The sequence below is a fragment of the Cricetulus griseus genome, chromosome 2 (assembly GCF_003668045.3).
Source record: "Cricetulus griseus strain 17A/GY chromosome 2, alternate assembly CriGri-PICRH-1.0, whole genome shotgun sequence".
NCBI lineage: Eukaryota > Metazoa > Chordata > Mammalia > Rodentia > Cricetidae > Cricetulus > Cricetulus griseus.
The window spans coordinates 235,525,752-235,545,973 of record NC_048595.1 but is presented as its reverse complement, the minus strand read 5'-3'; the positions used below and the strand labels follow the sequence as shown (position 1 = coordinate 235,545,973).

General features: G+C 43.1%; 1 protein-coding gene across 1 annotated transcript in view; it reads left to right on the top strand.

The window, feature by feature from the left end:
• The window catches only part of Sntg1 (syntrophin gamma 1), a 302,539-nt gene that overhangs the window by 113,454 nt on the left and 168,863 nt on the right, over window positions 1-20,222 (top strand). Inside the window, exon 10 of the mRNA XM_035438749.1 lies at window positions 6,397-6,526. Within this exon, the coding sequence (XP_035294640.1) occupies window positions 6,397-6,526 (130 nt within the window). The remainder of the gene's footprint in view (window positions 1-6,396; window positions 6,527-20,222) is intronic.

Sequence of the window (20,222 nt, the reverse complement as noted above, 5' to 3'; positions counted from 1 at the left end):
CATACACCTATTCACCTATGTTCATAGCAGCATTATTTGTAATAGCCAGAGCCTGGAAGCAGCCTAGATGCCCCTCAACTGAAGAATGGATGGAGAAAATGTGGTACATTTACACAATGGAGTACTACTCAGCAGAAAAAAAAAAACAATGGAATCTTGAAATTGGCAGGCAAATGGATGGAACTAGAAGAAACCATCCTGAGTGAGGTAACTCAGTAGCAAAAAGATAAACATGGCATGTACTCACTCATATATGAATTTTAGTTATGGAACAGGGGATTTCCAGCTTACAATCCCTCCCTCAGAGAGTCTGGTGAACAGGGAGGACCCTAAGAGAGGCATGCATGGCACCCTGGAGTAGGGTCATGTTACAGGATCTCCTGGGGGGAGAAGAGAGGAAGCTGGAAGAAAGAGCGGGGAGAGGAGGACATGGGGGAACAGGAAGTTTGAGTCGGAGAATAATAGAAGAGAGCAAGATAGGAGATATCATAACATCGGGAGCCATTATAATTTTAAAGAGAAATCTGCCACTAGGGAGATTTCCAGAGATCTACAAGAATGACCCCAGCCAGCAATCTAAGCAATAGTCGAGAGGCTTCCTTAAATGCCCTTCCCCAATAATGAGATTGATGATTACCTTATATGCCATCCTAGTGCCTTCATCCAGTGGCTGATAGAAGGAGAGGCAGAGTCCCACAGCTAAACACTGAGCTGAACTCCTGGAACCCAGTTGCAGAGAGGAAGGAATGATGAGCAAAGGGGTCAAGACCAGGCTGGTGAAACACATGGAAACAGCTGACCTGAACAAGGGGGAGCTAAGGGACCCCACACTGATGGCTGAGAAGCCAGCATGGTATTGATCCAGACCCCATAAATGTGGGTGTCAGTGAGGAGTCCTTGGCAATCTATGAGGCCTCAGGTCATAGTCTGGTTATTTATCTTTGGCACACGAAAGGACTTTGGGAGCCCATTCCACATGGAGAGATGCTCTCTCAGTCTGGACACATTGGGGAAGGGCTAGGCCCTGCCTGGGAATGATATGACAGACTTTGGAGATTCCCCCAAGGAGGGCCTCACCCTCCCTGGGGAGCAGAGGGGGAATGGGGTGGGTGCTTGGGGTAGTTGGTGGGGGGTGGGAGAGGAGGGGAGGGAGAGGGAGCTGGAATTGACATGTAAAGCAAGCTTGTTACTGATTTTAAAAAATTAAATAAAACTATAAAATTACTAGTTAGAGAGAGGGAGAAAGGAAGGAAGGAGAGAGAGAGAGAAAGGGAGAGAGAGAGAGAGAGAGAGAGAGAGAGAGAGAGAGAGAGAGAGAATGTGTGTGTTCAGGGTAAAATGGCTCACACCTATAGTCCCAGCACTTGGGAGGCTGAGCAAAAGTATTGACATGAGTGCAAGGCTACTGTAAGCTACAGTTCCAACATTACCTGGGCTATAGCATGAGATGTTATTTCAAATGCATGTTCATGCGTGTGCACGCACGCACACAAATGCTAGGAAGGTGTTTTAAATTTATTCCTGTTTCCTCCCTAACCATGTGTTGCCTGCTACGGTAGCCTCACTTCTTGCAGGCATCATCCATTTGTCCTGTATTCTCTCCACACCTCAAAGCCCACAGCTCCCTCAGTGGACAGTGAGAAGTAGGTGAACTTTTTACCTGAGTAGTGTTCAATCCGTGGTGTGTTCCCTGTTCAGGAACTGATAAGAAGCTCTTTGTTTGCTATGCATAACTTGTAGAGCTACTTATTTTTAATAAAGGCTCATTGAAAATAAACCAACCTTTATGTGAACTCGGACATTATTTATGAAATGCTTCTTTGTAAAATAGGAACGGAACTTGCTAGCTTTGGTGGGTGGGGAAGATTAAGTGCCTGTCCTGGGTTCTGAGAGAAATGATTGCTTACTTTCTCTTTTGTAAACAGGTTTCACAAAACTAGGGGCTGAATGAAATGCTTGACTTGTTCTAAAGAACTACGGTTGTCCTAGCATGAAAGTTTCTTGGTGCCAATAAATGTCTCATAACAAAAAAACCACCAAAATGATAAAACTGATATTGTTCATAATTGAAATAACATAATTCCCATCTAAATTAGTTATCCTCTCATTATATTGCTCCATTTTCCAACTACCCACTGTATTATCAAACAGAGACCTATATCCCTCCATTGTAATTGTATTTCCAATTTTAGTGAGGGAAAAACCTCTCTCTTTTAACTAATTTCTCCCTTTAAGAATTTCCCATTGTCTTACAAAATCTGCCAACAATGTAAGTGAACTGTGAGGCACAGCACTTCTGAACAGAGAACACAGGCAGTGTACAGCCTGTCTGAGGATAGTTGCAACTGCTAGCATGTAACAGTGAGCTTAGGTTGGCAACCCAAGGAGAGGGAGTCTAGGGAAAGCCTGAAAACCATGGGATAATGGAGAGAGAGAGAGAGAGAGAGAGAGAGAGAGAGAGAGAGAGAGAGAGAGAGAGAGAGAGATCTCAACACACACAGGGTTATTTGCAAGAAACATGTTTGGTGGGATTTGTCTGAAGGCATAGCACAAAAGTTTAGGGCAGGTTAAGTCCTATGGCATTTGGAGCCAGGTGCTTCTGGAGTTTGGGTGGCAGCTGGAGACACTCTTAGAGAGATCAAGGAGTAAAAATACAACTACCTTATCTACTCAACCTCACAGCCAAAGAGAGATTGAGCTCATGTCTTCTCCTGCCTTTTCACTTCCTCTCTCTGGCCAGACATCTCACTTTCTGTCTGTCTGTACAGACCTGTAGACCTCTATGTTTAGCTAGTGTCTAGCTCTACCATCTTATCCAGGCAAGCTTTATTTGTACAAACAAGATTTCACAACAGAATAGGGGACCAAGAATAGAGTTAAAGAAGGGAAGACTAGTCTCAGCTGTTGCATATGTTGTGAGACCCAGGCTAAATCCTGTATAGTATGAAAAATGTGTGGATAAAGATGCCAGAAATAAACTGAAGTCTAGATTCAGGAGGAGGACATGGGATGTCTGCATATAGGGTTGGTGAATTTCAAGTGTTGAACGTAAGTGGTTGATATATATTCTTATGAGGGTCAAGACACTCTTTTTCTTTTAATAGAAAAACTGAAAAAATAAGAGCCCCAATGTTTAATCAGGATGAGAAGCAAATGGACCTGCTACCTGGGATTTGAGAGCTTCAGTTCCTCAAGAACTAGAGTTATCTTTTTTGTTTTTTTCTTTCCTTTGTATTCCTCCAAATTAACTAATTTTCCAATCTAGTAAATTCTTATTATGTTTCAGTCAAAGATCTCTTCTGCATGCAAAAGCTTCTCTCATTATGTGTCTTAAGTCATTCAGAGAATCATCAGTCTGACAATGAATAACGTTTAACAAAATAGAAACACTTAATTGCTTACCAGTTACAGTTCTACATCTGGGACTTAGGATTCCTGGCTGTAGTATCTAGCTACCCCAGTCAGGGGTTTATAAAGGCAAAAATACAAAGTTACTTTCTATTCTTCTGCAAGCAGAAAGTCCTTCTATGGAAAAGAAATTTAGGTTTACAGAAGCAAAATATAGCAGTTAATCTTATGACCTTGAATAAACAATAGTTTTATAGAAATTGTACAAGACTAGGCAATTACAAAAATCAACCCTTAATAGCCATTAACATTTGGAAGTCCATTTTTTCATTATAGTTCTCTTCCGCACATTAATTTAAAATTTTTAAGTATAAAGTTAGCCTTCAACATAATGTTAGCCATCACCTCACAACTGTTTGTCTTGAATACTAAAGTAATGCCCTTGTCACATCTTCATTCCCCCTCTCTATACCTATCTTTCTATCATCTATCTATCACCATCATCTATTTACACATCATAGTTATCACAAAGATTGTAAGTGAAGATATAATATGTTAGTCAAATACTGAAGTGTTATCATGGCTATTCCTGACCTAGAGATAAAGTAAACATGTGTGGAATTATTTGCAAGATCTTACAGATGAGGCCTTATTGTAACATACCCAGCAACCAGTATTTCTCACAATACACCATGCTTTTTGATCTCCTCATGCTTGTTTTTGGATTTCTTACTTCTGTTGAGATTTATGTTTTCCCTTGCCTTCCCCACCATAGCTGTTCTGTTATTTAGAATGAAAAGCATGGAATTATTTTAGTTCTGTTCTCACTTACTACCCATTTTTAATAATGGATTTGTTGAACATCATCCATTCAATTGTCCTAGTTCAACTGTGTGCCTTAGAAGTTCTTCCTAGTCACATTAATTTCCCTAATAGTAGGCCTACAAACACTGATAATCTACCCATGATACTTAGAAATATCCTTACAATGAATCTATGTCAGTTTTTCCTTGCCAGAAAGACCCACAGAGCCTTTCTCAATTGTCTCTGCTTATTCTATACCAGGTTTCTGCTCATAGAGATTGTAGTCAAGTCATAATAATTTTGCATAATTTATCCTCTGAAATGCTTGTTTCTAATGCACAGAATCATTCTTTATCTCATTTATCTTATTCAATCCTGACAAAGTAAGCAGACATATGACATAGAATCAATTATGAATCAAAATAATAATTAACTTCAATAATTAGAAATATAAATTTTTACATGAAATACACAGATTATAAGAACTCTTTTACACTAATATTCAGGACTAGAGTATAAAAGACTAGTCTCTCAGATTTATGCTATCAGGGACTGTGTAAGATATAAGAATACATAAATTTCAGAATTTATCAGCTAAAAATATACAGATGTTGTGCTATTAGCTTATGTAGAAATGTTTATGACAATCACAGAGTGAAAAATTTACATACAACAATGAGCAATGCTGGGTTTCATCTAGAGGTACAGTAAGGATGAGAAGACACAGATGACAGACCCTCAGAGTGTGGTGGAAAGACCTTAGGGTGAAGAAATCAGGAGACATGAGCATGATTCTCCTCTGTGGTGTCTGTACCTAGGTGATGACATTTTTAGTACATTGTCCATAGATGGTTGTGCTTCTGTCTGAACACTTAAAAAATATTTACATGTATGAGTGTTTAGTCTGCATGTGTGTCTGCACAGCATACTTGATGATCTTGGAAGTCAGAAGAGGATGTCTGTCTCCCAGGGTCTGGATACAGATGGTTGTGAGTCTTCATCAGCATGCTGTGAATACAGTCCAGGTTGTCTGAAAGAGGAGTCTGTGTTTTAAATGCTGAGCCATCTCTCTAGCCTTATGTCTGGATATTGTAAATGCTTTAATCACTGATGGGTATTATAATTACAGGTCAGAGCTAGAAAGATGGATTAGCCATTAAAGGATAGGCTCCCCCCAAAAAAATATATGAATTAAACTCCGAGTACTGGTGAATTTTGAGTATACTTTTTCATGGAGCATATTTTTATCGCAAGAAGTTTAAAATCTCTTTATTATTAACAAATCTATTTTAACAGAAAATTAGTGATGCATGTTTGAGCACTTTTCTGTAGTCATTATAAAGTGTCATATATGGCAACTAGTTTCTCTAAAACTTAAAATTTTGAGTGCAGGGTGTTTTGGATAGCAAAGCAAGTATCAGGTATTCCATTTAGAGATTGGATCTGGTTTAGAGAGAAAATAAATGGACAGAGGCCTATACATGATGCTGAGCCAGGTGTGTGTTCCCCAAATTTTCCTTTGTTTCAGGAAATGCTTAATATTTAATATCCTCAAGTCTCCAGTTATGAAACTGATAGAATCAGGAAACATGTGTTTCGAGACAATGTGGATATATGACATTTGTGCCCTATTTTGAAAGTTCACTTTTGAAACTTTTCTATCACTCCATCACTGGTGGATTTAAATATGACTTGTACATTTTCTAAAGTGTCTCACATTACACAACAGTCTAATTCTCAGGGCCAGGGTCTTTGGCGGCTCCCATTCATGCTGCAGTTTCATGTATTCATGACCATTAAGGCTACATCCAAAGAACATTAAAGAAATTAACATGAGTTTTACCATGTAACATTTAATATTTGTTGTGTTTGCCATCATTACACTGTAAGTCATACAATGCAATAAAACATGGAAAAAGATCAGAGATGGGATCATAGACTGGGTATGTTTGAACAAAGGGAAAAGAATGACCCTGAGTTTAGGCTGTTCGATACAACATGCTTTGTTTTGTATTTCAAAGGTTGTCCAAATTTTCCTAAATTTAAAAACTGTTTTCTAATTATTTGGAATTACATAATATCTTGAACCTCTTGTTGCTTCATTTTAAAGCTGATATATCTGTAAAGGAGGTAATCAAATTTGTATATGTAAGCTGTTTGTCATATTGTATGAAGAGCTCCTCTGCAGGTACTGGACAGATCTTTAACACGATGTTTGGTCTGTTCTGTTTAATGTACCTATAGGCAGAATGCTTTCCAAGTTGTTGCTGTGGATGGAGTCTGCAGTGGAATTATTCAGTGCCTCTCTGCTGAAGACTGCATGGATTGGCTCCAAGCATTAGCAGCAAATATTTCAAACCTCACAAAACACAATGTAAGTACTGATTCAAGGAGTAATTATATAGCTAGAATGTCTTTCAGCATTCTTAGGTTTATTCAGTGCCTTTTAACTTTGCATCCTCTGCTAAGTACCATTACAAGAAGGAGCCTCTTTCTACTTCCTTGGAAAGCTTCTGAAACACAAGAAATAAAGCAGCTCACCATGAGGGCCCAGACATGAGTGACATGTGTGAGAAAATATTCAAACTTTTCTTTTGTCTAAAGACAAACAACTGCTTTAAATAAACATGAAAGTGAATTTGTCATGGGAATGATATGTTTACCTAAGTGCATACTAGCCAAATAGGCTACTGAATTTCAAGGAAATGTTACTTATTTGCCATCAGTCACTTCAGGACTGCAGCTGTAAAGAAGTAAACGAGGAGAGTAGCACACATTCTAATTGGTCTTAATAAGAAAAATCTGGAGCTATATATAAGGGTAAATGCTGAAATGAGGCAAGAACCTGTCTCCATTAATCCTCAGACTGAATGCTGTCTCTATGAAACTCAAACTGAATGCATGGCCTCCTGTCTCTTCCTGCCTTATATTCCTCACTCTGCCGATCCATATCCCTTCCTGTCTCTACCTCCTGCTGTGGGGACTGAAGGCCTGTGACTCCCAAGTATTGTGATTAAAGTTGTGAGCCATCACCACCTGACTCTGTTTTTGTTTCAAGACTGGATTAATCTAGTGCTTTTGGACTCAAAAAAATCAGTCTGCCTCTGCTTCCCAAGTGTTGGGTTTAAAGATGTGTGCCACCACTGTCTGGCCTCTATGGCTAACTAGTAGCTTATCTCCACATTCTGATCTTCAGGCAAGCTTTATCTGTTACATCACAAACAAAATATGTTACATTTCCCATCCAAAATAAGAAAGACAGAAATAACTAACATGAGAAAAATGCATAAGTATAGTAACTATATACAATATATACATACAATAAATATATTAGTAATGTCTAGTCTATTTGCATTTGATAAATTTAGAGAAAATGTTCCATATCAATCCTATCTTAGTGTCAAGTCTTGTTACTAGTTTTCTATCCTAACTTGCATTACCATTAAAAACTATCATTTGATATCTTTCAATATAAGCACTTTACAACTCTTTAGTTTCTTTTCTGAGTCTAGCAAACAAGAAAAACTATAATTATAACTAACTAGTCTTCAACTATCCCAGCGACACAAAAAGGAAATAATATTAACTCACTAAGCAGGAAGTGCTGTTCCAGACCGCTGTCTTCAGGACTGTGAATGGAGCCAGCCGTACAGTCCCAGGTCCGATTCTGAGTGGAGGTGTGTGGTCTAGGGAAGTTTAATTACCCAACGATGCTAATAATGAAACAGGAAACACCATATCATCTCAGGAGGGCTCCCAGCTGATGCCGAGAAGCCATGGTTTATTGAGAAGTCCATTTAAATAGTCCTCCAAGGGCGGGGGCAGCATCAGGCAGCATCTATTATGATGTATATAGCTAACATCAAGTGATTCTATGACTCAAGCATTACCTGAACAGCTCTTGGTCACTTAGGCAGAGTCCTTAGCCCAGGCATGGGCCTACTCAAAGCTTGAGCCATAGAGATACAAATTAGGAGGCATATTACACTGAGGCCATGGTAAACAATAGTAGCCCTACTGGCAATTAACAATACAATAGTGAGCCGGAGCTTTCCGGTGCTCCAGTTTACTGAAGCTGGAGGCTGGGCCCCAAAATATTTCATAACAGAATTATTTGGTCCCCCACAAAGTGCCAGCAAGCAATTTCCAAAGAATGTGTAAAATGACAGAAACAACTGACTGCCTAGACAGTCACTCAAGGTTCTGCTGTAACGTTGGGGCATCCATCTTCTCCCTACAGGCCTAGAATATTCAACAGAATTTTCTATAAAGCAGGACTTTTGAAGGACTTCCTGCCTTGTCTTCGCAAGGTCTGGCAGTCACTCTTTTGTGGTCTTGCTTGTACAATTTGATCAGCATGCTGTCAGCAGTCAAGGCAAAGTCACGTTTTTGCCAAGTGGTTTACTTTTGCCACAAGAAAGTAAACTCCATGTGGGGTTTTTTCAATGCCCATCACTTTCTCCAAAGTATATTGGTGCTGACAGGAGCAGACATGTCTTATTGTCATTAAAAAAAAAACAAAAACAAAAAAAAAAACTATGTTATTCAAACATCTTAAATGCCATATTCTGTATATCTCTGAAGTATTTGAAGATGACCTGTCTCTCTAAACTAAATCTCTCTTTGACCTTGAAAACATACCTAATATGTTTATAAGTTGAGAATAATAGGTGACTATTTACAAATCTGTATTGCTTTACTATCCTAAAGAGTTGCTAATAATAACGTTCAAGGATGACAAATTTTCATTACATAGTTAAATGAGCTATATAGGTATAATACACTGAACATGATTAGAAATGTATGTAGAGTATATTCTAATAAAATTATCTTAAATTTGTATCAATATACAAAAATCTATATTAATGTAAGATATATAAAAACTAGTAGTTGCTTTTTCTGTTTAAAAGTAGATTCAATAATCTAGCTTTTATCCTATTTCTATATCCTTCCTTTTTTCTTTTCATAATAGATTCAATAATCCACTCTTATGTCCTATTACATCTATACCCCATTTAAGCTTTCAAAATAAGAACCATGAAACAAATTCAGCTTTTCCTGACAATTACCAATAAAAATTTGTAACCACAAACCCTAAATGTGACAAACATTCATACCCCATTCAATAACCAAATATCACCCCCCAACCTCTTGGGAATATGGGCATCCTGTTCCTAAATTAATTTCATGCTGTCTGGGGCCATGGTATCTTTAGGAGATCCTGGAAAGAAAAATGTGGGTTAATTGTCAAGTTCTGGGAGATGTAGCTATATCATTTTTTGCCCAGTCTCTGCATAGTGGGAAAGTACAGAACTTATCTCAAGTCCTGGATAGAGTAGTCTATGAGGCTGGACCATCTCAGCTAGCCAACTCAAAACTGTTCTGAACAGTTTGTAGTCAAAAGCCTATCTGGACGTGGTGTTTGTGAGCTTTGTGACATTGTCATAGTTCTGACAGAATCATCATTGTTCCATCATTCTTTTAGAGATTGTAAAGATCATTGTTAGGTATGGTCATAGTTCATTGCAGAAAACTTAAACATTTTAAATGTCATATGCACCAGCTCTGAAAGTGGTTAAAGGACCATATTTTGTTATGTACATACAGAGTACAAACACTAATTCCTACTTATCTGATAGACTCAGACCTGAAATCATGTACAGAAATGTAGATAAAGCCTTCTTCTAGAATTAGTGCTCTATATGATCATTAATATCAAGATAAAATTTTAATATTGAAAGACCCTCAGATTGAGAAGCCTCTACACATCGGACAGTTTCCCCCAAAACTCAATGTCCAGTCTAGTTGATGTAAAAACAAGAGGTAAGTTTATTGTGGGACATTTGTGCAAATGGGCCTCCCAGTCTGACAGACCAAGGAAGCACATTCCTCAAAGGCAGGACTCTTTTATAGGAAGAAATCACAAGGTTTGGGGGGGGGAGGGGGTTCAGGTACATAACTGGAGTCACAAGTCCTTTGAAGGTCTCTTATCTTTTGGGGCCAGATGGTCTCCTGCCTCACCAGTTGGGTCAACATCCCATGGAATGAACCTGTAATTGCAGGTATCTTTTTGGTTTCTCAGGGGCTCTCTTTTGTCAATTGTTGTTACATTAATTGGTGGGATAGTCTGCTCTTATCTTCACAACCCCATGGGAGGTTGGCCCTTTGGAAGTTCTTGGTATTTAGTTAGGCTATCTTTCAGCCTTGTAAGGGAGTTATTGTGGCTGGCTAGGAAAATCCAGGGACTCGAGTCATTGTGGCCTTGGTTAGATTTTTAAGTCAGGCCACCCTGCTTTTAGTGTGGGAGGTTTTTTTTTTTTTTTTTTTTTTTTAAGCCTTCTTATTTTATTTAATTCCCCCCCCTTTTTTTTGGGTAACCCATTTTTGAGTTACTTTACTAGTGGGCAATTTATCTTGTCCCCTATCTAAGGAAGTTTTTTGGGGGGTTTTTTGTTTTGTTTTTTTTGTTTTTTGTTTTTTGTTTTTTGTTTTTTACTTAGCATTTCAACCAGGGAAAGCAGGCGGTAAATCTTTTCTCATGCTACTTCCTGCTGAGTCTGGGGTGTCGTTTGGGACCTGAGAGGGAGAGAGAAAAAAAACCTGAAATGGTAGTCAAAAGCAAAAGAAAAAGGGGATTTTGACAATGGGGAAGCAACTGGTTGGCAGGCTGTTGAAGAGACAAGGGTGTCCACATCAGCAGGACTCGTTTATATTCATAGCATGTCTGGGCCTCGAAGTCCTTAGGAGCAGGCTGTAGTCAGCAGCTATATTCAGATGTGCCCTTGAGTCAGAGCCAAAAAAAAAAAAAAAAAAAAAAAAAAAACAAAACTACAGATTTGGGTTAGAAGAAACCTGAGGGAACCTCAGCACTTTGTACAGCGTGATACTGCTGAGTTAGGATGAGGGCTTGAGTGGCGGATAACCTTTCATGTATAAACTGTAGGAGCCTAGTGAGGAGACAAGGGCCGAAGGTCTGAAGTAAGAGGAGTATGCACAGGGGTCCTACCAGGGTGGAAATTAGGGTAGTCAACCATGGAGTCCTATTGAACCATCTTTCGAACCATCCTTGGAGATCCTCAGCCTCTCTCTGTCAGCTAATCTTTCTCTGAGTTTTCCCATAGAGTCCCTGATTACTCCTGAGTGGTTTACATAGAAGCAGCATTCCTCTCTGAGGGCAGCACAGAGTCCCCCTTCTTTTATAAATAATAGGTCTAGACCTCTTCGGTTTTGGAGGGCCACCTCTGCCAGGGAGGCCAGCGATTCCTCCAGCCTGGTAATTGACTTTTCTAATTCCTTTAAATCTGTCGTCATGGCATTTTTGAGCTTCGCTATACTGTTGTGATCCTGAGCCAGGGCCACAGTCCCTGTGCCAACCCTGGCGGTGACCCCGATCCCTAACAGGACAGCTAGGGTTATGGACACTGGTTCTCTTCAATATCGGGTCTGATGAGAACCATACATGTCCTCCAGATAGCCCGCTGGATGGTACAATACATGGGGCATCAGTTGGACCAGCACACGGAAATCTTTGATTTGGTTGAGGGCTCCTGTATGAATACAAGGGGTAAGCCCGTATTGCAGGCCCACCATAGGCCTGGACTAGGTATCAGGTAGGTGGGTCTCGTAGGTTTCGGGAGGGTGTGGTTACAAAGGTCCTGGTGAGACTGGGGAACAGAGCCTAGGCAGGTGCCCATTCCTGAGACTTGAGTAAGGGTTAGTTTATGGCGTGCTCCCCAATCATATTGAGATGAATCGGTGGTATTATTAAATAGGGTGGCTATGCCCTCGTAATAGGGGGGGTGCAGAAGCAAGCCATAGCCAGCAAGGGTTAGTCATATCTGGCCTGGTTTGGTTAAGGGCAGAGAAGGCTCCTCTGACCAGATTAAAAATCCGCTGCCCAGTAGATGGAATATTTTCTTTCTGGGAAGCAGTGGCGAGGGAGGGGCTGGTGATGGTTGGAAACGGGGTAGTGACCGGTGAACGAGCTCTGGGTCTGGGGAGCTTTGGGGTTCCCTGGTTTCTAAGGATTGGGTTAGGCCCTATCGTCCGTGGGGTAGGGCTCTGTATCACCAACTGGACCTTGAATACGACTCCTCTGTCTGTTCCTTTCATGTGCCATCTTAAACCCCAAGTTTTTCTGGTTAGCCAGGCAGCATAGGTTGCCTTCCCTCGGTCAGTGAAGGTGATTCTTAGCAGGAGACAAAGAGCTCCTTTGCAAGTTCCCTCCCAGTCCCCAAACTGCAAGGACTACATGGGGGGGGGGGTGCGAATAGTTCGGCTTAACAGTTATCAGATCCCAGGAGGAGCTGGGTTTCCAATAGGCATCCCCGGTAGTTTCACAACCCCATTTAGCACAGAAATACTCATTATAGCCCCTGCACCCAGAGCCCTGGGGCTTTCCCTCCCAGGGACAGACATAGAAATCAAATCGGGCCAGCTCGAACTGTGTTATCCTATTGCTGCAACCAAATCGGCAGTTCCCTCTGCCCATGCCGACTGTCATTTCATTTGCCCCTATAGTCGGGATATCCCAGGTTTCTAGACCCGCAGCTAGGTGGCAAAAATCGGGGGTGAGTGCAGGCCACCAGGTACCAGGTGGCCAGAGACTAGTGACTAACCAGACAACTTCCTTCGTCTGAGAAATCACCTGCCAGGTTAGATGCTGGGGGCATGTGGGGTTCCTTTTACCAGGGCGGGGAAATGGAAAAGCATCAAGCATAACGAAACAATCACGCATTTCCTAAAAGTCTTATCTTGAGCGGGTTTTGAGTGCGATGTAGCTTCCATTCCGAGGTCTCGTCCTCTGCCCAGTTCTCGCTGGTTCTGCCCAGTTCTTGGCATGCGAGGCATGGACCCATGCTGCGATCCCGTCCACCTTGAGTGCTGTAGGGGTGGTTAGAAGCACCGTGTAGGAGCCCTTCCAGTGAGGGTCCAGGGTCTTAGACTGGTGGCGTCTGATGTATACGGAGTCCCCAATCTGGAATGGGTGAGGTATGGCAGCGTTTCCGGCCTGGTACACTGCAGCCAAAGGTTTCCAGATCTGGTTTTGAATAATCTGGAGTGTGTGTAGCCGGGCCTGGAGGGACGGGGAGTCAATAGAATGGTTAGGATCAGCGGGGAGCACATCCATAATGGGTGGGGGTCCTCTGAACAATATCTCAAAAGGTGTGAGCCCATGCAACGAGGGGGTATTTCGAACCCAAAATAGGGCCATGGGTAGGAGCTGCACCCAGTCTTTAGCGCCAGTCTCTAAGGCTAATTTGGTCAGGGTCTCTTTAATTGCTCGGTTTGCCCTTTCTACCTGGCCTGGACTCTGGGGTCTGTATATACAATGTAGTTTCCAATTAATCCCCAATGTTTTGGCCACCAGCTGACTTACCTGGGAGACAAAGGCAGGTCCGTTATGGGACCCTATTACCTTAGGTAGTCCGAACAGTGGAAAGATTTCTTTGAGGATTTTCTTGACTACCACCTGGGCGGTCTCGCGTTTAGTAGGAAAGGCCTCAGTCCATCCTGAAAAGGTGTCTACGAAAACTAGAAGGTACCTGTTTCCAAAGCTACCGGGCTTGATTTCAGTGAAATCAACTTCCCAGTTAGTCCCTGGCCGCTCTCCTCTAACTCTGGTTCCTTTAGGCAGTTTGAGTCTTCCAGCATTTACCTTGGCACAGGGAACACAGGCGTTGGTAATTTTCTGGAGGAGGGAACTGAGCTTGTGAATGTAATATGTCTGCTCCTCTCATAGGAGGGCTTTAAGTTTCTTGTGTCCAAGGTGGGTCCATTGGTGTAGCTGGGACAGAAATTCCGCAGCTGCCTTTTGGGGCATCAGGATTTTTCCTTGGTAGTGCCATACCACTGCCTCCTGGTGCTAATCAGCCCCCAAGGTCTGGACTGTCTCTAAGTCGTGATCTGTGTACTCGAATCCTTGCTGCGGGGCCAGACCAGGTGTTTTTAAGGAGAGGATCTGTGGCCCCAAGGCTGCCTTTCTTGCTTCTTCATCGGCCATCCGATTTCCCTTAGCCACCGGGTCATCTCCTTTTTGGTGTCCGGGGCAGTGTATGATGCTCAACTTTTGTGGTAGGAAAAGGGCCCGTAAGAGGTCTCGGATCTCAGTCTTATTTTTAATGTCTTTTCCTGCTGAAGTTAAAAGGCCCCGCCTCCGGTAACTTTCTCCGTGCACATGGGCCGTGATGAAAGTGTAACGGCTGTCCGTGTAGAGGTTGACTGGGTGGCCCTTAGCCATCTTACGTGCTTGAGTTAGGATGATGAGCTCTGCTCTCTGGGCTGAGGTTCCCAGTGGTAAAGCACTGGCCCATATTGTGGCTTGTCCGTCTACCACTTTACTCCTGCTTTACGTATACCCTACTGTAGGAAACTGCTTCCATCCATGAACAAGGTGTACTCGATCCTGGCAGTGGTTGGTCTGTTAGATCTTCCCTGGTTCCGCAACGGGCCTTTTCCATGGGCCAAGTTGTTGTGTCAAGACTCCTTTTGCCACTCCTGCCTTCTCGTCCACATAGAGGGTGAAAGGCTTGTTTATGTTGGAGAGGCTCAGGGCAGGTGCTGACAGTAAGGCCCTTTTGATGTCATCGAAAGCCTTTTGATGTTCTTTCTCCCAAGTAAAGGGAGTGGTGGCTTTAGTCAGAGGGTACAATGGGGCTGCTAATTCTGCAAAGCCGGGGATCCAGAGGTGACAAAACCCCGAGCTAACCAAAAATTATCGTACCTCTCTGGAACTCTTGGGTGATGGAATCAAGGCTACAGCCTGGTTATGTCCCTCAGTCAGCCATCGCTGGCAATCCTGGAGCTTGTACCCCAAGTAGGTGACCTGTTTCTTGTAAAGTTGGGCCTTCTTTGCTGAGGCCCGATACCCCAGATCCCCCAGTTTCTGTAGTAGGGCCTGGGTACCTTGGAGGCAGTCTTGTTCAGATTCCGCTGCCAGAAAGAGATCATCTACATACTGGAGCAGAATCACGTTAGGGTTGTGGATCCAGAAGTCCGCCAAGTCCTGATGCAGGGCTTCATCGAAGAGAGTCGGCGAATTTTTGAACCCTTGGGGAAGCCGCGTCCATGTGAGCTGGCCAGAGAATCCAGTCTCTGGATCTTTCCATTCAAATGCAAATAAGGGCTGGCTTTGAGGGCTCAGTCTGAGACAAAAGAATGCGTCTTTAAGATCTAACACCGTATAACAAATGTGGCTTGGGGACAGCGTGCTCAATAAATTGTAGGGATTAGGAACTGTTAGATGGATATCCTCAGTCCTTCAGTTGACTTCCCAGAGGTCTTGAACTGGTCTGTAATCTCCCGTGCTGGGCTTCTTCACAGGAAGGAGGGGGTGTTCCAGGGGCTGCGACAGGGTCTGAGGATGCCCTGCTGTAATAGCCTATTAATATGTGGTCTGATTCCTTCCCTGGCTTCATGGATTGTGGGGTACTGCTTAATGGCTACGGGAGTGGCTGAGGGCTTGAGGTTGATTATCAGAGGGGGTGCCTTTCGGCCAGCCCCATGCCTGCTGTCTCTGCCCAGGCATGGGGCACTTTTCTAACCAACTTGTTTCCGTGGTTGGCAGAGGGGGTGACGGGTCTTCTAGGAGCCTGTATTCATCCTCCAGTCACAGGGTTAGTACCTGGAGGGGCAGCCCCTCTCTTAACTGTGGCTCCACCTTGATGGAAGTGGATTTGGGCTCCTACCTTAGAAAGGAGGTCCCTCCCCAGCAAGGGGTAGGGGCATTCTGGCACGAGCAAGAAAGAGTGGGACACACATCCAGTGCTCAGGTGGACCTTTTGTTCGGTTGTCCAGCGGTGTAATTTTCCTCCAGTAGCCCCCTGGACTCAGGCAGTTCTAGTGCTCAGTCATCCCTGGGTTTGGGTCAGGACCGAATGCTGAGCCCCCGTATCTACTAGGAAAGTCATTGGTTGTGGCCCAACGTTAAGAGTTATCCTGGGCTCGGGGGGGAGGGCACCTGGCCCTGACTGCCTAATCTCCCTCCTCCAGAGAGAGAACCGGGATGGGCTTCTGCCTTGGATTCTTCGGGCAATCTTTGACCCAATGACCCTTTTCCTTGCAATAAGCGCACTGGTCTCTCTCCACTCATGTTTTCCTTTTGTCTCCAGGTTCCCTGTCTGACCCAGCTTATGTTCTGATCTCTGAACTACAGTGGTCAAAATCCTAGTCAGCTCTTGGTTCTGCTTTTTGTCTCTCACATTTTCTGTATCCTCCTGTAACTTTCGTAATCTTTCTTCTTTCTCTTCTGGAGTCTCTCTCTTATTGAAAATCTTTTCTGCTTCCTTTACTAAGTCTCGAAGGGTGTACCCCTGTAGACCCTCAAGGTGCTGTAGTTTCCTACGTATGTCAGGTGCCGATTTGCCGATTGTCCAATGAATGACATGATTATATCGGCCTCCCTATCCTGAGCCTGGGGGTCAAAAGGGGTGTACATTCTGTAGGCTTCCATCAAATGCTCTAGAAACCCTGCGGGGGAGGGGGGGGGCGGGTTTCTTCCAAGCTCTGAACTACCGCACGTACCTTGGCCAAATTTTTGGGGCGCCTCCCTACCCCTTTGAGACCCACCAACAGAGTCTGGCGATAAAGACGGTGATGCTCCCTACCGGCTGCCATATTGATGTCCCAATCTATTGGTCTGATCAAGGGAAAGACTTCATCTGTTTCATTGGGGAGCTGGGTGGGTCTGCCATCTGGCCCCTGAATGTTCTTCTGGGCCTCTAGGAGTACCCGTTGTCTCTCCTCAGTTGTGAGGAGGGTCTGCAGGAGCTGCTAGCAGTCATCCCATGTGGGCTGATGGGTGATTAGGATAGATTCAATAAGACCTGTTAAGGCCTGGGGTCCTGCGAAAAGGGGGGGTTATGTGTCTTCCAGTTATAAAGGTCCGCAGAGGAGAAGGGCCAGTATTGGTTAACTCCCCTCCCCCATCGACCAGAGGGGAAAGGCCTGGGAGATCCCAGAACTGTCAGGCCCCTCCGGTGTCCTGTCTCTGCGTGGACGGTAGCGATGGGTCCTGGGGGGCTCTGATAGTAGAGCTGGGCGATGGGGGCCTCTGGTCAGGTGCTGGCAGCTGGGGTGCTGCCTGCTGGGCATTGGGGTAAGGAGGAGGGGGATCCAGGAGGAGGAGATACTCCTGTGTATTGGGCAAGATGGTGGGGGCTTTGGGCCTAGGGTTGGGAGATCGGGGCTCTGTCAAGATGAACAGGGAGGAAGTCGAAGGGGGGGCAGAAAGAGTAGGGATGAGTGGAACGGGCGAAGGCAGAGGTGTCGGGAAGGAGCCCAGAGGAGGGAGTGGAAGGCAGGGCCTGACCCAGAGAGGAGGATCTCAGCTCAGGCTCTCCCAGGTGACAACATAGGGAACCTGGTCAGGGTAGCCCTGCGGTCCTGGCTGGAAAACACGAGTTTTGACCTGCAAGATAGTAGTGAGGTTGAAGGTACCATCTCTCGGTCAGCCTGCATTGAGAGCAGGCCATTCTGAGAGACAGAGAGTCCGCCATTTTTTCTTTCGGATCTCTACTGATTCATTGCATGCTAGGTTCAAACCGTCCTGCCAGTGACCTAAAGTCAAACTTAAGGGGGTAGTTAGTTGTTGACCCATGGGGAGAGCAGAGGATAGATACAACAAGAACAACAGGATAGATACAACAGACAGGACAAACTTCGTGGTAGACAGGTGGCGTCAAACCAGAATCCAAATAACAAGTTACAAAGCAGGAGGGAAGCAAAGTTCGGGGCCGGCCGCCTCCCCAGAGAAGTGAGACTTTATCTCTTTTCCCTCCTCCAAATGACCCTCAGACTTTCGTCCAGGCCAAACCACGAACCTCAGAACATGTCTGTTCAGAGCAGAACCATGAGTCTCAGGATACGTCTATCTCCCTCTATGGTCCTTACCAAATACCAAACATTAAACATATAGACACATAAGACACATAGACACATAGACTGTCTTACCTCCAACTGGCTGTGAAATAGAGTCTGGGGGGTGTCCTGATCCCAGTGGGGCCTCCAAATGAAAGACCCTCAGATTGAGGAGCCTCTACACATCGGACAGTTTCCCCCAAAACTCAATGTCCAGTCCAGTTGATGTAAAAACAAAAGGTAAGTTTATTGTGGGACATTTGTGCAAATGGGCCTCCCAGTCTGACAGACCAAGGAAGCCCTGTTCCTCAAAGTCAGGCCTCTTTTATAGGTAGAAATCACAAGGTTTGGGGGAGGGAAGGGGTTCGGTTACATAACTGGAGTCACAAGTCCTTTGAAGGTCTCTTATCTTTTGGGGCCAGATGGTCTCCTGCCTCACCAGTTGGGTCAACATCCCATGGAATGAACCTGTAATTGCAGGTATCTTTTTGGTTTCTCAGGGGCTCTCTTTTGTCAATTGTTGTTACATTAATTGGTGGGATAGTCTGCTCTTATCTTCACAACCCCATGGGAGGTTGGCCCTTTGGAAGTTCTTGGTATTTAGTTAGGCTATCTTTCAGCCTTGTAAGGGAGTTATTGTGGCTGGCTAGGAAATTCCAGGGACTCGAGTCATTGTGGCCTTGGTTAGATTTTTAAGTCAGGCCACCCTGCTTTTAGTGTGGGAGGTTTTTTTTTTAAGCCTTCTTATTTTATTTCTTTGTTAATTTTTAAGTCCTTCAAATATATGTATACATATATAAGTATATATGTTAATCTTAAAATTTTTGAGATTGTATTTATGCCTTAAGAAAAGCTGTTAAAAGTCAAAATAAAACCAAAGGATTATGAGATTAGTGGCAATAGAACTTTTCTTAAATCTTTGTTTATCTTCTGTCCCATATTAGCTGACTGTTTTGACATGAGGCAGAGATTTTTTATTTTATTTTAACAAGCATGCTTGGATTTAAAGAAGGAGAGAGCCACATTACAACTCCAAAGCCAGCTTTAATTTTTAATTGGACTAGGATTACAAGAAGACCATTTGCATTATATGTCTGTAGAGAATAGCCAAAGCAAATATTTTGGAAGATTTATGAAATTTTATTCTTTTGAAAGTGTGATATACTAATAGGTCAATTTACTCTTTTTCTTGGGATATTATATTCTGGAAGATTTGTGCTTTTTGATGTCTCATTTGTTCAGTAGTCTTTAGAATCCTTACCTGAATGCCTTCATCTCCTGAAAAGACAAAAACAAAACCCTTCCCTAATCATAACATTGGGGAGTTTCTTTTTGACAGGCTGTATATAATCAAATGATAAGCACTTGCTAGTCTTATAAGTTAGTTTAGACTGAATGACCACACTGTTTGATGAACTATCACCTCTGCTAATCAAGTGGTCTCTTATTGCGTGACTACAATAGACAATCCTTAGTCTGTAAGGTCAAGATATCTTTATTGAGATAAATACAAGCCAATGCAAGCCAGAGCGCACCAGGGGCAGCCGAGCAGCGGGTCCAGAGATAGAAGGCTTCCCATGTGCTCTGAAGCCCCTTAAGAGCCCATCCTGCGTCATCCTGACCTCACGCCTTAATAGTCGTGGTCAAGCACACCTGTAGCCAGCCTCTAACAGGCATGGCTTACTGTCCCCTACAGTCTCTCCTGCTCAAAATGAACCTTTATCAATATTGATGGTATCCATAAGTTTCTTCTCCTGTGAAAACAAAAGTAAAAGCCACTTGCCCAAAATAACACATATCCCAGTTTTTATTATGAGTTCACCACATCATTAAAGTATACAGGCTGATATAATTCTGTAGTTTCTTTTTCTATTAGTCAATACTTCTCCACAGCTGTCATTCCTTTCTCATTAGCATTTAGAAAATTCAAAGTTAATAACATATTAGGCAATATATTTTGGGATCTTATCATTTTTTCTGTTTATTTAGCATATCTTTAGAGTTTGATTTAATTCTTTTATAAGTGACTGTCCTGTAGCATTTGTGGTGTACCTGTTATATGCTTTATATTGTAATAAGCTAAAAAAACTGCTTCATTTTACTAGAGACATATGCTGAAACATTGTCTGTCTTTATTTGCACAGGTATGTCTATGATGGCCATAACTTTTAGCAAATGTGTGTCTAGGCTGAGAGAGTTTCAATATGCAAAAC